The 17652-nt window shown below is 32.8% G+C and overlaps 1 protein-coding gene across 1 annotated transcript in view; it reads left to right on the top strand.

Annotated features, from left to right (window-relative positions):
• LOC126888840 (phosphoglucomutase) overlaps positions 1–17652 on the top strand; it is a 106323-nt gene that overhangs the window by 39545 nt on the left and 49126 nt on the right. The window contains exons 3-4 of the mRNA XM_050657265.1: positions 12187–12268; positions 16052–16257. Of these exons, the coding sequence (XP_050513222.1) occupies positions 12187–12268; positions 16052–16257 (288 nt within the window). The remainder of the gene's footprint in view (positions 1–12186; positions 12269–16051; positions 16258–17652) is intronic.

Raw genomic sequence — 17652 nt, 5'->3', positions numbered from 1 at the left:
TTATACGCTATATTTTTGCTAAGAATATTTTTCGTTAAAATACTTTTTGAGTTTTTTTCTAAAACCGTCTAAAAACGTGACTTTTTTGTTGAAAAACGAACATAATATATTCACTTGCAAATAACTCAAACAGTATGTTAAGAAAAAATCTATAGAACAAAAACTAGCTTAGAATTACTCAGTTTATCCACTTTAGGACTTATTTTGAATGTATGTCTTTTCACATTATAAAAGTGGTTGTACTAACTCCCAAGGCAAAAGCACACGTCGGCACAATATCACTTTTTCTTTGACCTGTCAGCTATGTGCATACCCAATTTCATGTCAATCCAAGCGGTTGTTTAAAATTCGGAGGTTTTGCAATATTTACCGTGAGTGGATGGACTACAGATATATGTATATTAGATAAAAATTATAGTCTCAGCGAATCTTTGAAATATCTCCATTCCTTTGAAATGTTACATTTTTTAAGCCTTGAGGGAGTAGGCGCAAAATTATGACCAATGCTATTTAAATGCATTCAGTTTATTCGAATCCTGAGAAAACTAATAAGAATTTTGGAAAAATTTAAACGCAGAATGAAAGATTACATTATAACCGAGGGCGAAACTCTCTAAAAACTTTTATGTTTATATTGATAAGTGAAAGGGTGAAAAAAAAAAAGAAAATTTAGTGTGATTTTTTATTTCAAATATTTAATTCAAAAGAAATTTTTGTTTATTCTATTCTTTTTGACATGAGGCTGTATTTGATTTCTCTATGTCATTGTATGCTATTGGTTAGTTCCTATCATTTCAGCCGACGTACGTCACGATTGGATCAATAGGGCCGAACATACATAACTAAGGCCCTTTTGGCATGATGCTGTATTATTTTGAAGTCGATACAGCCTGAATATTTTTTTTTATTTTTTTACGTTCTATGTGATTAAAAAAATTAAGAATCACCGCAATTTTAGCCCACCACCCCCTTCCCCTTTCCCCACATCAAAAAATGTCAATTTTTCGATTTTATTTTTTTTTAAGTTGGTTTGCAATTAAATTATAAATTACAAAAAATTCACACGCACAGCTGAGGCTTTTACAAAACATATATTTTTATGGACCCGAAGGTCGAGTGTACATAACCTCAATGTTTTTTGTTTTTTTAATAGGTACGTATAACTTTTTTTGGCGATGGCTGCATGTCTAATTTTTTTGCGTTTTGTGAATTTTATCAAAATCTGTATTTCTGACTTTTTTCAGATTTATTCGTAAGGTGCGCCATCTTCAAAAATCCGGAAAACTGGTTTTTTCGGTAGTTTTTTGGGATTTTCTCCATTTTATATACTTCAAAATAGACTAACTCAAGGTTTTTTATAGGTTACGTATATATAATTTGAAATAACTGAGTTTTTAGGGATATTCAAAAATTGTGTAAAACACCTAAACCCCCCAAAAACTATGTTTTTTCAAATTCTTAAAAGTTTCTTAATTCTTTCGTACCCCATGAAGTTAAATTACAAAGCCATTAAAATATAACTAGAGGTGATTCATACCTACTTACCATCTCAATTGAATGCAATCATCGGCAAAGCCATCTTTTAGTGTCATTGTGTCATCCCCAAAAATCTACCTAGGTCTTAAAATGCAGGTATGCATACTTGTTCCGTTATAACTCTTATCTTTTAAAATTTTGTAGTAAAAGCATTTCTATAGCTATAGTGAGTTTATTGCCCTACCTCTTTATGTGGCTTAATGATTTGGATTGTAAACACAGATAAGAAAGGGTGTGATAGACCAGAGAAATTAGCAAATAAATGGCCTCTTTCGTGACATCCGTTGATACAGGTATCTAAGAACTGCTTATGGCATTAGGGTAAATTTAGTTACAACAGTATCCAATATAAAAATTATGCAAAAAATCAAACGTACTTTTTAACTTATAAACAATATATAAACAATTAAAGATCGCTATTTGATTGTAAATATTAAAGGTGGAGACCGGTATGCTGTATGGAAAGGTGATACAATTTTACTGAAGAGCATAGAAAATTCTTTAAAATGAATGTTTGGAAAGTTCTTTTTGTTAATTTGTTGCTTAGTTATTGGGAAAATAGCTTCAAAAGTCGATTTTTTGAAAATAATTAATAACTTTTCTAAAAATACACTAAAAGCTTTATTTTCGCGTAAGTAAAGGAACAATATTAGAAGTATTCAGCCGTTAAAATTTCAAGAAGTTTTACCTAATAGTTATTGCAAAATTGAAATTGTTTATCCCAAAAAGCTTCTATCTACAGCGTTATTATGCATAAACTATTAGGTCAACATAAATTCTAAAGACATCAAACCAAAGAGAAAGGTTCAATTTATCAAATTAGATCAAGTCTTGAATAAAAAGTTTATAATAAATATTATAAATAATTATAAAATAATTTTGAAAAAGTAGTGTTATTTTAAGCTTATTCGCGAACTCAAGCGAGGGTGCTGCCGCTTATTTTGAACTAGAGGAATTGGGATGAAGATTTAAACAAAACATCCGTTAACCTATATATCAATGTCGATTGAATGCTTGTCTGGTGTGTTCATTTAATGAATGATTTATTTATATTAATTAATTACATCAATAAAAATATTAGTTATATCAAAATGCATTATCCCAATTACATCGGCCATTTTCATGCAACTGCACTGCCACCTATAGTCGATTGAGTTCGCGAATAAACAATTAAAATAACAACCGCATTAACATGTGGGAATTAACTAATTTTGATGGGAAATAAGCCACAATTTTACTAAAAAAATGGTTTTATTTTGACAACGACACCCGATTTGAGCGTCGAAACGTTAATAAAATCAGTTTTTTTAGTAAAATTGTGGCTTATTTCCCATCAAAACTAGTTAATTCCAAAAATGCCACAAGAAAATAGCTTCAGAACAACAACACGTAGGAAGTTAATTTTTTTTATTCGACATGTTGGTATTCTTATAGAAACTGAAACAAAAATTTAATGCCCTACAACCCTTAAAACCCGAGTTAGCCACTTTTTTCAAAAATTCACCGGGGCTTTGTTTATAAATATTAGAAAATTTGAAAAGCAACATTTAAACGAATGAAAGAGCATGTTTATACAAAAAAAAATTAAAACGATTCTTTTAAAAACGAGCCGTCCATGATGCGCCAAAAGTGAAGAGTTTAAAAGTAAAGCGATTCTTACCCTCTTGATTTTATTATCAAAAACTTAATTCACAACTACACATTTATAAAAGGCGCAATACCTCCGGTAAGATTTAGGTACAAAATTAACAAAACCCAAAAAAAAATATATAATACAATATTCCAGTTACCCGTCGTTTGTCACCATTAATCCCTTTATCCTAAAGATAAATAACAGTTTGTCGACGAAAATTCCATTCGATCAAATGTTCGTCGATGAATTGTCCATTCGATGAATTGTGCATTCGACCAACTGTTTGTCGACCAACTGTTGTCGACCAATTTTCCGTCGACGAAGTGTTCTCGACCAGCTTTCCGACACCGGATTTGGGTGTCATTGTATTCTGTTGGTTAATTCTTACCATTTTAGCCACCGTACGTCATGATTGGAAAAATAGCAGCGAATATACGTAACTAAGGCCCTTTCAATATTTTACTGTAATTGATTTTTCTGTGTCATTGTATTCTGTTGACTGATTCCTATCATTTGAGCCGCCGTACGACACGCTTGGACCAATGGGAGTGAAGATACGTAACTAATACCTAACAAGAGGTTTACTCAAACTTCTTTTTTGTACTTATACCACTCGGTAAAAGTACAAAAAAAAGTTTGGGTAAACTTTTGCACAACTGTGTAAATACTAACGAAAAATCTAAAATATTAAAAAAAATTAGTGGAATCCGTTAATCTGTTCTCGAAAAAATTAGCTATGAAAATGAGCATAATTTTCTATATCCCTAACTTTTGACGAGCAGTTTAGCTTAAATGGGGAAAAGCGGTAAGCTTAGACCAAACACCAGTAGGAGGCATTCAATTAATTGAGGAAAAAAATTAAATGGATAACAATATTTATTTCAGTTACACAAAAGGCATTGTCCCGCTAGAATGTTTGAAATCACAATTAATAGTCCTACAAAAAAGACAGGCGTTTAAAAGTGATAAGACCATTGAACAATAAGCCTGTGAGCTACCTTTTAAACACATTCTTAAAAATAATCCATAACACAATTAAAAAAAGGTTTGTTAAGAAATTCTTTTATAGACTTCAGAAATTCAACAACTTCTCCTGATTATGTTTAAAAAACGTACGGAATGCACTAAATGAAAAAAAAAAAAAGAAAAAGATTTATCATACCGTTATACTATAATATATCCTTACGTTGAATATTTGATGCTTCCCTGTGGAGTATAAAACGGACAGTTGTGTTTTTCCCGTGATCTGCCTTGTTTAGTCTTCTTTGTCGTTTTATTCGTTAAATCCTATCCTCTTAAGTCACAGCGTCAGAAAGCAGTGGGTATATGCAGTGAACGTTGGGGCCCTTTCGCGTTTATCATATGTAGAGAAGTCACTTGTCAAAAACTGGACGTATGTAATCGTATTCTATTTGTTAAATACTCTCACATAATATGTCATACCATGTGCGTTAATCCATTTTATTTCTACAATTTTAAAGTGTTATTACATGCCGTCATTTTCATTTGTCTACACCATCGTATTCTGCCAGTTAAATCCCATCGTTTCAGGCGCTGTACGTCACGATTGAACCAATAGGACCGAAGATACATAACTAAGGCCCTTTTGACCTGCTGCTTGTTTGATTTTTCTGTGTCATTGTCTTCTATGATGCCTAAGGCATATTTATGACATGTCTTATTTTTAAAGAAAACAAGTAATTGGACTTCGTAAGTCCTAGGTTTTCACCCAAAGTAATCGAAAGTAGAATTGGAAGTCGATATTTGAATTCTTCGTGTAACTTTGCGTGGATTGATATACAAATTTACTAATTTTGAGTCATTTTTACTAAACTGTTTACACAGAAATAACTCTAAAGATTCAAACCTTTCAATACGCTTCGATTTATGTGTTCGTATACTATTTCTGAGTCTATTGGGACCGTGCAAGTTCGGCAAAACGACACCTGGTTTCTACGCTCTGCAACTTTATTCGCACTTTTAATTATATTGGCCAATTATATTAGTCCTGGTTACTGGATAATTGTCAAGGCCATAATCCAAAAAAATAATAAGAAGAAAAAATAAGATTCAGGTTATGTTATTAAAACGTAAACAATTGTATGTAGTAAATAAAATTAGTTATTAAAATGCAGTACTGCAAGCAAAATACAATTAATTTAATTTGCCTTCATATAATAATTGCATATAATATCAATATTGCAGAGCAACATATAATTTTTCTTCTTCAATGACAGTAGGTATGAAATGTACGTCAATTTGACAATTTCAATGGACAATATGAATTATTTAAGAAAGTTGCAATATTTCTCCGCTATTCGCGCACGATCGTTTCTCGTATCCGTTCCAAGTACTTGCACACCGCGAATAATGGCATTTCCGGTTATAACTTTTTAAGCGGAAATTACATAAAAACCAAAATTTTACATTTGTTCTCATCTTGCTAAGCCACGTTGAATAATATATCACTTATTCTCTTTCGGCAACTTTAAAATAGTAAATACTTACGGTTGCAACTCTAAAACCGGAACTCCGACGTCAAATTTCTCATCTTTAATAATACCATCCTTAAGTTAAAAGCTTTCATTCGACACCCGATTTGTCATTCTATCTGTATTAATAACGGAGGAGTTGTATTCGCGGATGGACAGACATACGGACAGACAGCCTAGGTAAAGTTTTTCATCTTTAATACCATGCTTGAACTATAAGCTATCATTTGGCACCTCATTTGCCATTATACCTGGTATAATGACGGAGGATTTATACTCGCGGTCGGAGGGATCGACGGACAGACAGCCTAGGTCAAATTTTTCACCTTTAGTATCATCCTTGGATTATAAGCTTTCATTTGACGCCTCATTTGTCATTCTACCTGGTATATTGACGGAGGAGCTATATTCGCGGTCGGACGGACCGACGGTCAGACAGCGTAAGTCAAATTTCTCACCTTTAGTACCATCCTTGGATTATAAGCTTTCATTTGACACCTCTTTTGTCATTCTACCTGGTATAGTAGAGGAGTTATATTCGCGGTCGGACGGACCGACGGACAGACAGCCCAAGTCAAATTTCTCACCTTTAATACCATCCTTGGATTATAAGCTTTCATTTGACATCTCATTTGTCATTCTACCTGGTATAATGACGGAGGAGCTATATTCGCGGTCGGACGGACAAACGGACAGACAGCCTAAGTCAAATTTCTCACTTTTAGTACCATCCTTGGATTATAAGCTTTCTTTTGACACCTCATTTTTCATTCTACCTGGTATAATGACGGAGGAGTTATATTCGCGGTCGGACGGACCGACGTCTCACCTTTAGTACCATACTTCGATTATAAGCTTTCATTTGACATCTCATTTGTCATTCTACCTGGTATAATGACGGAGGAGCTATATTCGGGGTCGGACTGACCGACGCGACGGACAGACAGCCTAAGTCAAATTTCTCACCTTTAGTACCATCTTTGGATTATAAGCTTTCATTTGACACCTCATTTGTCATTCTACCTGGTATATTGACGGAGGAGCTATATTCGCGGTCGGACGGACCGACGGTCAGACAGCGTAAGTCAAATTTCTCACCTTTAGTACCATCCTTGGATTATAAGCTTTCATTTGACACCTCTTTTGTCATTCTACCTGGTATAGTAGAGGAGTTATATTCGCGGTCGGACGGACCGACGGACAGACAGCCCAAGTTAAATTTCTCACCTTTAATACCATCCTTGGATTATAAGCTTTCATTTGACATCTCATTTGTCATTCTACCTGGTATAATGACGGAGGAGCTATATTCGCGGTCGGACGGACAGACGGACAGACAGCCTAAGTCAAATTTCTCACTTTTAGTACCATCCTTGGATTATAAGCTTTCTTTTGACACCTCATTTTTCATTCTACCTGGTATAATGACGGAGGAGTTATATTCGCGGTCGGACGGACCGACGTCTCACCTTTAGTACCATACTTCGATTATAAGCTTTCATTTGACATCTCATTTGTCATTCTACCTGGTATAATGACGGAGGAGCTATATTCGGGGTCGGACTGACCGACGCGACGGACAGACAGCCTAAGTCAAATTTCTCACCTTTAGTACCATCTTTGGTTATAAGCTTTCATTTGACACCTCATTTGTCATTCTACCTGGTATAATGACGGAGGAGTTATATTCGCGGTCGGACGGACCGACAGCCTAAGTCAAATGTCTCACCTTTAGTACCATCCTTGGATTATAAGCTTCTATTTGACACCTCATTTGTCATTCTACCTGGTATAATGACGGAGGAGCTATATTCGCGGTCGGTCGGACCGACGGACAGACAGCCTAAGTCAAATTTCTCACCTTTAGTACCATCCTTGGATTATAAGCTTTCATTTGACACCTCATTTGTCATTCTACCTGGTATAATGACGGAGGAGTTATATTTGCGGTCGGACAGACCGAAGGACAGAAAGTTTAAGTCAAATATCTCACCTTTAGTACCATCCTTGGATTATACGCTTTCATTTGACACCTCATTTGTCATTCTACCTGGTATAATGACGTAAGAGTTATATTCGCGGTCGGACAGACCGACGGACAGATAGTTTAGGTCAAATTTCTCACCTTTAGTACCATCCTTGGATTATAAGCTTTCACATTTTTTCAAAATTGGGTGAAAACAACTTGATGCCAGAATGATTTGTTGATGAAAATAATATATACATTCTCAAATTGCCTATTTTTCGTTGTGGATAATATTGTATTCAACAGTGATGCCAAATTTCTGATGCCAAAATGATTGATAATGAAAGTGGGATATACGTTTTCATGTATATAGCGGCAGCGACAAAACGGTAAAACACTGAACTAAATGTATATAATATTTTCACTGTGCCATCATTTTGAACTCAAACATTTTATGGAATAAACTTATATAAGTCAGTAAGGAATAAACAAAGAAAGCTGATATATTAAAGTAACATCAAGGAATCAAATCTCTAACTACAGAGTTGATTAGACTTCTGCTAACAAGTACAGGAAAAAAGTTATTAAGGTAGTGTAAAGTGGCATCGATATACAGATGCCACTTTGCAAGACGATGCCAAATTGACGGTAAATGCATAATGTATCGATGCCAAATTGATAGTAGGATTTATATATATATATATATATATATATATATATATATATATATATATAAAAGAAGTACTTTGTTGACTTGTTTGGATAAAACAATTTTGATTTTCGGTGGGTTGGAGTCAATAAAAGGGCTACTAGAAGACTATTTTTTAATTACTCAAGCTTTCGAATGTGTTTACATTCATTTTCAAGAGCTAAAAAGTAACTGATAAAGTGGAACAAAGATCATGTAAAAATACAACTTACCAGATAAATCTAGATTGGTAATTAAACTTGCTTACATAAATAAATACAAATAAGAGAAAAAATGTTAATAATCATCAAATGAATTCTTCCCAGACTGAATATTACAAAATAACTGCCAAAAGATTTAAATTTTTTGAATTTTGAATTTGAAATATAGATATTAAAATGAATTTTCAAAATTTTTAAGTCAATGTCAGCGAAAAAGTATGTCAAACATCGACAAGTAGCTAAAATTGGGATATATTTAACTATATTACTGACATGATAATTTATTAAAAAAAAAGAAGATGTAAATAAGTAGAAAAAAAGAAAAAAAAATTAAAAATTATTTTCGTAGTTTACAGAAGCACAAACGAATGTAACAGGATACGAAAAAAAATTTTTACATGTTATGGTGCTATGAATAAATTATTATAAAGAAATTATGTAGTTATAAATTTTACTTAAATTCTGAATTTGATTGCAGAATAAAAAAACCGTCATGTGCTTTGGCAGAACATGTGATTGAAAAAGACCATGTAATGGACTTTGACAACATTCAAATTTTGTGCAATGAAGATAATAAATTCAAAAGGGCTTTCTTAGAAATGGTATCTATAAGCAGAAGTGATCATAGTTTAAATAAAAGATATCATATAATAGTACGAGTGGTCGTTAAACCAGTACCTGTGGATCTTTTGATCACTGAGTGTGTTTCAAAGATCTACATCTTTTGTTTTTTCATATATATATATATATATATATATATATATATATATATATATATATATATATATATAGCACATATCGAATAAATAAGTTAAATGTTTAGCTTTTACCACTGTATTAATAAATAATAAATTGCTTCAAAGAAGGTAAAAGGTTATCAGTAATTTTTTTATGTTTTAAACGTAAACATAGCCATGAGCCATGAGTGTTATATAAAAGTTATCTTTATTAATATTACGTATAAAAGTTTATTAAATCATATCAAAATATTTATATTAGTATTCTTAGTTTTAAGTATGTTTTGTTTTAATATTTTCTTTAGAATTAACTTAATTTTGTGCTGTCGTGTATGTTACATGCACTTAAATTACTGGCTCTCATTAGGACTGGAATAACATGCCAGTCAGTAATATAAACATTAATATAATTATTCATACAGGGTGTCCAAAAAAATTTTTTTTATTTAATTTTTTGACATTAAAAGAAGAATGTGTGTAATTTATTAATTCAAAATACATTTTACTTCTATCAGAATACAGGAAAAAATGTTTATTTGACAAATAAATATCGTTTTTTGCTTAAATTCAGCAGCCACCCACCTGCCTCTTGACAGTTTGAACATTTAATTTAAACGAAAAGCAATTATTATTTTTCAAATAAACATTTTTCTGTTTTCTAAGAGCAGTAAAATGTATTTTGAATTACAGTAGAACCCCGTAAATCCGAACTTTCGGCAAATCCGAACCAACGGAAAGTGAAAATTTTTTAAAAATTCAAGACAAAAACTTAAAAACATGTTTATTATACAGAGTAAAGCCAGAAAATTAGACAGTGTAGGATTACTATGACTTTGACATTTAAAATCTCTTAAAAATAAATATTATGCTTTAATATATAGGTTTATAAAGTGTTTATAAAAGTTAAACACAAACTTACTTTGGTTCTCTCGTAGTCAACTTGAGTCCAAAAATATTGTCCACACTCTTGCGAGAACGTTTGGCTACTCAAAATCACAATGAAAGCTTTGAACTACTAGTTAAGGCTAACTTTCGGATAATCCGAACTTTTCGGAATCCGAACAGGCTGTCCCCCCAATTAGTTCGGATTTGCGGGGTTCTACTGTATATAAATTACATACATTCTTTTTTTTATATATCAATAATTTTAATTCAAAAAACATTTTTTTGGACACCCTTCATAAATAATTAGGTATGGTATTGTTTAAATTGCTGAATATAGAATTAAATTACCTTTTAAATGAGCTATCAGACGACCCCTATTCTCATTAAAAAAAATCATTGATGACGTCATCACGCCCAGGTGGGTGACGTCACTAGTATGATATATATGCCAAAAAGTCGTAATTTAAAAATAAAAATTGACCTGTTTCGGAATTTCTTTTCCACAATCGTCCATTTTCGAGAAAATGAATTTATTCCAACCTTTACGTGTTCACTGTATAGGGTGAGACAAATAAACGGCCGATTAAAAATAACACGAGAACTAAAGGCAACAGAATCATGAAAATTGGAAGGAAGGGGTTTTGAAGAGTGATCTATTTAATGAAAATATTTTCATCTATTTGCTACTTCCGGTTATCCCGGAAGTTGCGTATAAATTCATTTTTTTAAATGTGAGACCCTGTATATTTTCACAGGGTATAGAGAAGAAGTTTCACAGAGAGAATAGGATAGAAGAAGAGAAAGTTATAAGTAATAGGAATTATGAGAATAATTGACTGTGAATGGGGACAAAATTGCGGTTGAGGGATGTTTGTCTATTCACACAGTTGGGACTTTTCTTCAGGTCCTTGACAATTTCCAAGGACCTGAAGAACTGTCACCGTGACAGTTTTAGTTGGCATACTTCTCTGATACGTCTAAAGGTGGGAAACAATCAATATGATGTAAATTTATTGGTAAATATCGCTAAATTTCCCAGCTCGACTAGTTTCATTTCTTTTTATCTCGCAACTTAATACGTTTTCCATTCTTTGCGCTATTTTGCCGGTTATTAACACGCTCATCACTGTATAAACTGGTATATATTATTACAATAACACACGATAAATGTCATTATAAAATATGATGTGACGTCACAAGTGTTCGCGCGCTTTTTGGGTCGTTTGAAATGGTTTAACTACACAGAAAATTTTAAATTTGCACTTCTAAGTTATTATGAGCTTTTGAGGCGTAAAATTTTGGAAATCTTATTTTTAAACAAAATTGAACATTATTATGTGTAATAAAAAATGTGCAAGTTCCCTATTTGATATACTCACAGGGAACTCTTTACTGTATTAATTTCCAACCAGGCACCACACGCTTTTTCAATATTAATCAATACGAATACCATATGACTGTTTATTTCTATTTTTTCATCAGCAGCCTTATAATCAAAATTTCATCTACTGCTGACCACGTATTCGTCTCAATTATTACTCTTTCCCACAGATGCTTTCTTCTTCTTTTGGTGCCGTATTTTATACACAGTGTAGATATTCATACTGTTTATCCAATGCCCATGGATCCCCTTTCCACTCTTCTGATTTGTGTTATCGGCTATGCCACACTAGTTTCTGCGTATCTGAACTACGAACTCTGCCTACCAGCTACATAGCTTTCTTTATTTTTTTGTAGTGGTTACTCTCATTGTTCACCATTCCTTTTATCGTCTTTATGTGCTTTTCACACTAGCATTGTGTACCCTAGCATTTGGTTTTTAACTGTATTACTGTTCTTAACTGAAATAGTTCTTGTATTAAAGTGTCTAATTAATTTGATTTAAGATTTGTTTTGTCCATATATTGAAAAATTATATCAATTACACGTTTATACTTTTGTTCTTTCATATTTGAATTTTTTTCATTTTTACTTTTCTTTCATACTTCTATTTTTCACAATTCTACTTTTTTTCTTTCATATTTATAGGTTTCAAAGTTGCTCATTGGTCAACTAGGAATACTCTCAACACCTGCTGTTTCCAGCCTTATAAGACACCATAAAGTATTAGGTAAGTGGTTATTTATCGTTAAGTTATAAGGTCTATTCGGTAAGCAAATTTCGATAAATATCAATAATATAAAACACGTGCTCCCCTTAAAGTTTTAGAAAGCAACTGTCGAGTTGCAGGTGCATAGGTGAGGCGTCGGGTGCCGTGTTGTACACAAACGAGTTTTAGCTAGGGTATGTACCGTTATAAATACAGCTATAACTTCGTTTCTATTTCAAGTTTCTTAATAAAAATTTAGGACAGTTTTTTCATGATACTAAAGAATGATTTTTAACAAATTAGAAATCGATTTTTTGAAAATTTAGAGGAAAGTAAAAGTCCCCTTAATTTAGTAATTATTACATTGTGGTATAACCAAACCTGCCATTGTAATTATTCTACCTTAGATAATATGGTTTAGTTATTCTACTAGCGAATAATATTTGTTAATGTTATCTTTCTAATTCAATAGCAAATTTATCAACTATCTATTGTGCTCAAAAACTAAATAAATTTAATACTATTTTAGCACTTCATGGAAATGTTACTATGTTTTAAGATAAGAAATGAGCAAAACTATTTAGAAATGTCTATCTTAATCTCTTTTTTGTCGATTTTTTTGTTTTATGTTATACTGATTGAAATGTAAACATGTGTAATGTCTGATAACACTTCAATAACATTTGAAAGATTTTATTACTGCCACAAAGATTGTGTTCACAAAAAGCCATACCTACGAATATGCTTCGAATTTTCCCTACCTAGGCTCAATAATAAAATGACAACAACTAATGCGGTAATGAGTGTTTTTATTCATAAAAAGCTTAGGTAATGAAAAGTAAGTTACTGAATCTTGAGTCTAAGGTTATGATCTACAAAACAGTAATTAGACCAGTGGTCACATATGAAGGGTCACATATGAAACTTGGACCCTCTCAACCACTGATGAAAATCAACTGAATATTTGAGTGCAAAATATTAAGGAAGATATTTGGACCAACACATTGCAGCGACGGTTCGTGGAAAATTAAAATAAACCACGAGATGGATGAACTAATGCAGAGCGCAGATATTGTCGAGATTTGTAAAGTCACAAAGACTAAACTGGCTTGGTCACTTAGAAAGAATGCCAGATAATCGAGCTGCGAAAGTAATCCAGGGATGGAAGCCCCAAGAAAATAGAAAAAAGAGGAAGGCCCCCTAATACTCCGGTCAACTTACGCATCCGAGGCTACAAAAATTACCATCAAGCTGAAAATTGGCAGGATTGTTCAAAATACCATCATAAATGAAATCTAAAACGTCCTCATAAATCCGACTCATGCTAAAAATTTTACGCGGGGTCAAAATTTTTTCCTGAGAGCCACCGTTTTTGAGATATACCGATTCAAAAAGTGGTAATCGTCATAATATGCGCACACGTTTCCACACCACCTTTGAGGTAGTGTACTTAGCGCGTTTTTTTAACGTGGTTTCCCCAGTAGGCCTATTCCACGGATCTGTTATGATTCTGTTTAATTTAAAGCTATTTAATAATTGATATTGGTAAGGGTTAAAAATGATAAAAGTTATAAAGCGGTATAAATTAAAAAAAAGGGAAATTTATCAAACTGGTTCATAATTTTCTAATACTACTGCTTCCCTTGTTCTTCTTCCTCGTCTTCATCTTCTAGTTATTTTTCTTCTTCTTCTTCTTGTGCTTCTTCTTCTTCTGCTTGTTCATCCTGGGTGCAAGTAAATTGTCCCAATAATGACACATCGCATGGCTCCTCGATATAATCAAATGAATCCTCAATTGTTGGTGATTCCAACATTGAAGCACGACCGGTTTTGACAATTAGTGCATGCTACCGACCAAAACAGTCCAACTTTTTTGCAACCACATTTAGCGCTACATCCCTTTTTACAGTTGCAAAAAATTGTGTTCAGGAGTTTTTCCGGTGCATGTGGGAATAAAGTTTGAATTGGTTCTAATGAACTGTCGACTAATTTCCATCCCCAGTCTTTTGGATCTAGCTGATAACCAAGTCACACTTGAACTTGGTAATATACCCGAAAAACATGTTGATGAGCAGCCGCTGAGGTTGGAGGAAGACTTCAACTGAGTTGAAGATAACTGTACTTGTTTTTGGTTTCGAGTATGTACTTTTAAAAAAACATGCATATCGAAATTTATCTAAGCACGTAGTTTTCATTTTTAGGCGCTCCATACATAGAGAGAAGAAAGCTATTTCCGTTGGAAATAACTTCTTGTGGAGTTGAATTAGTTTTTTTTTAAACTTCAGCACATTCAAGTAAATCTTGTTTTTCAAACATTTTAAAAACAGTCGTTTTACCCCTCCGGAAAAATGCAGATGTCGTATCACAGCCAGTTATTGCGTGTAAAAATAGTATATGATTTTGACATTTTGCAAAAGTAGATAAACTTTTCGATGAATCTATTTCCGATTGGTGTTGAGCTTTTCCAGGTTTAAAAAAAAAGATAGTTTTTTCGATTGGAGTTCTACCAGTGAGTAATATGAGCAAGTCTACATCTTCACCTACAACAATAGTTGTATTTGTTAAATTGAATTGCTCTATGGCTGTTTCAATTATCATTACGTCAGCATCATTATTAGCTTGTTTTACCGATATATTTTCAGCAATAAACTTATCTTTCAGCATTGAAATAAACCGAGATTTTTTGTGAGTATTTGCAAGAAATTTCTGTTGAGTGGTAGATACTGCCATAGATTGACATGATTAAACATTTTGCCTAGAAAGTTGTCTTTCATTATTATGTTCAAACCCTTCTGAGAAAAGAATAGATAGGGTGATTAGATTAGCCGACGAACGTGTTTATTCCGACAAAACCCATCTTTACAAATTGAACTAAGGCGCATAAATAAAAAGAATTATTATAAGTTAATACTTTGTCATATCAATTTACTATTTTTGTTGGGATTAAGCCGTAAAATTCAAATAATTCTTATTATTTTCGCGTTACATTCATTTTGTAAAGATTTTGTTTGTTGGCACTGTAATATAATACAGCTTATACATTGCATCCCTCGGTAGACCGCAAGCTGTATAGTAGAAACATTATCCTATTTATAATCTTACATTATTATGTGTAATATAAGTTAAGTTGACCGATAGAATATTATGTTTACTTGTATTACAGCTTCAGTGATGTATATACCTGGTGTACTAATACATATATTATGACGATTAGAAGTCTTTCAACTCTTTGAATCGTCATATCTCAAAAACAGTGGCTCTAAGGAAAAAACTATTAAGATATTTTTTCTAGATAATTATCTAATCTACATTTTTTGTAAGAGCTAATTTTACGATAAAACTTACCGTTTCGCTGAAAATCGCTAAAAACCATATTTGGTGACCTTTGACCCAGCGTAAAATTTTTAGCACTGGTCGGATTTATGAGGACTTTTTAAATTTCATTTATGATGGTATTTTGAACAATCCTGACAATTTTCAGCTTGATGGTAATTATTGTAGCCTCACTCCTATTTTTGAGTCTAACTAGACCGGTCTATAAAAGATGGATAGACGACATAGAGGGAGATCTTAAAACCATTAAAATCAGGCAGTGGCGAAGGAAAGTAATCGACAGGGCAGAATGGAAGAACATTGTTAAGTAGGCCAATACTCACAAAGGGTTGTAGCGCCATTAGAAGAAGAAGAAGACTTACCATAATTGATCCAAAAAGACAGATACTTTTTCGGCAATTTCATGGTTTTGTGAATTATTTTCAGAAAATCATTATTCCCATTATTTCATATATTTCTCTTTTATTTCAGGTGGTATTGTCCTGACAGCTTCTCACAATCCTGGTGGTATCCGTAACGACTTCGGCATCAAATACAACATCGAAAATGGTGGCCCTGCTCCTGATCAAGTCTCCGATGCTATTTATGAACACACTAAGAAAATAAAATCGTACAAATATACGCCTAAACTAGAAACTGATAGACTTATTGATATATTAGGAACTACCGCAGTCAAAGTAAGTACCATATTGATTTATACAGTGCGCTGGAATAAGTGTTAACCCCTCTTATTAACTTTTTATTTTTAGCACATAAGCAAAACGCTCGGACAGGTCAATTTTTAAAAAAATCAGTATATTATAGCATCAATGTTTCGAATTTTACGCGATCCCTCTTCAGATGACAAGCATAACACTGATTTTTTTAAATGGGAAAGTACATCATGTAAGTACACCTCATTTAAAAGCTTTTGAAATACTGATTACAAAAATGTATAATACTTTCATCCTTTTTGAGAGCGTAGGCGCAAAATTTCGGTCGAATTATTTTTAAATGTATACTTTCAGTCCTCGGTAATAATTTCACCTTTCATACTGCATTTAAAATTTTCAAAAATACTTATTAGTTTTCTCAGGATTCGGAAAAAATAAATGCGTTTAAAAAGAATTCTACCGAAATTTTGCGCGTACGCTTTTAAAAAGGATTAACGTATTATACATTTTTGTAATCAGTATGCCAAAAGCTTTTAAATGAGACGTCGCATGATGTACTTTCCCATTTAAAGAAATCAAAGTTGTGCCTGTCACCTGAAGAGGGATCGTGTAAAGTTCGAAACATTGATGCTGTAATATACTATGATTATTTTAAAAATCGACATTTGTAAAGGGAAAAGGTACAAGGGAACAAATCCTGAACCTGAGACAACTCATTGAAAAGTCTAGGCAATTTCAAGTACAGTGGAACCTCGATAACTCGGATTAATCGGGACCACGACCGATCCGGGTTATCGAAAATCCGAGATAGCCGGAGAATATGGTAAAAATTAATAAAATACGGTATACTTAGGATAAACCTCCGTTAGAATTGAAATAACATGAAATATTTTTATAAATATGCACAGTACATATTACCTACTCATTACAATTCTAAAAAAAACACCAAACCCAAACAATACAAGACACACAATACTAAAGACCATTGTTTATAAAAGAATTTTTTAAATAGTCTTTCCTAAACAATGCTGACAGTTTGAAATAAAAAGGAATAGATACTACAGACAGCTGGCTGTTGTTTCTGCGGCGTGTACTATGAGTAATTTTTAATCTCGTGTTCAAATTACACACATAAGTACACGACACAGAGAGTCTAGACACATTATCTCTCAAATATTATATTACATACACTTTTATTGTTGAAAGGATTGTCTGATAATTAACTATTTTGATTGGAAATAAGCCACAATTAAATTGAAAAATACAAAATATCGAAAATCAAAATGTTTATCTGATGAAAATCGGTCCGGGTTAGCCGGACTTCCGGGTTATCGGGGGCCGACTTATCGGGGTTCCACTGTACCTATGATTATATGCTTCGTTGACTACCAAAAGGCATTTGATTGAGTAAGCTGGATA

This window comes from Diabrotica virgifera, chromosome 7, assembly GCF_917563875.1.
Source record: "Diabrotica virgifera virgifera chromosome 7, PGI_DIABVI_V3a".
Lineage (NCBI taxonomy): Eukaryota > Metazoa > Arthropoda > Insecta > Coleoptera > Chrysomelidae > Diabrotica > Diabrotica virgifera.
Note: the sequence above shows the minus strand (reverse complement) of the source record. Positions and strands in the feature narration are given on the sequence as shown.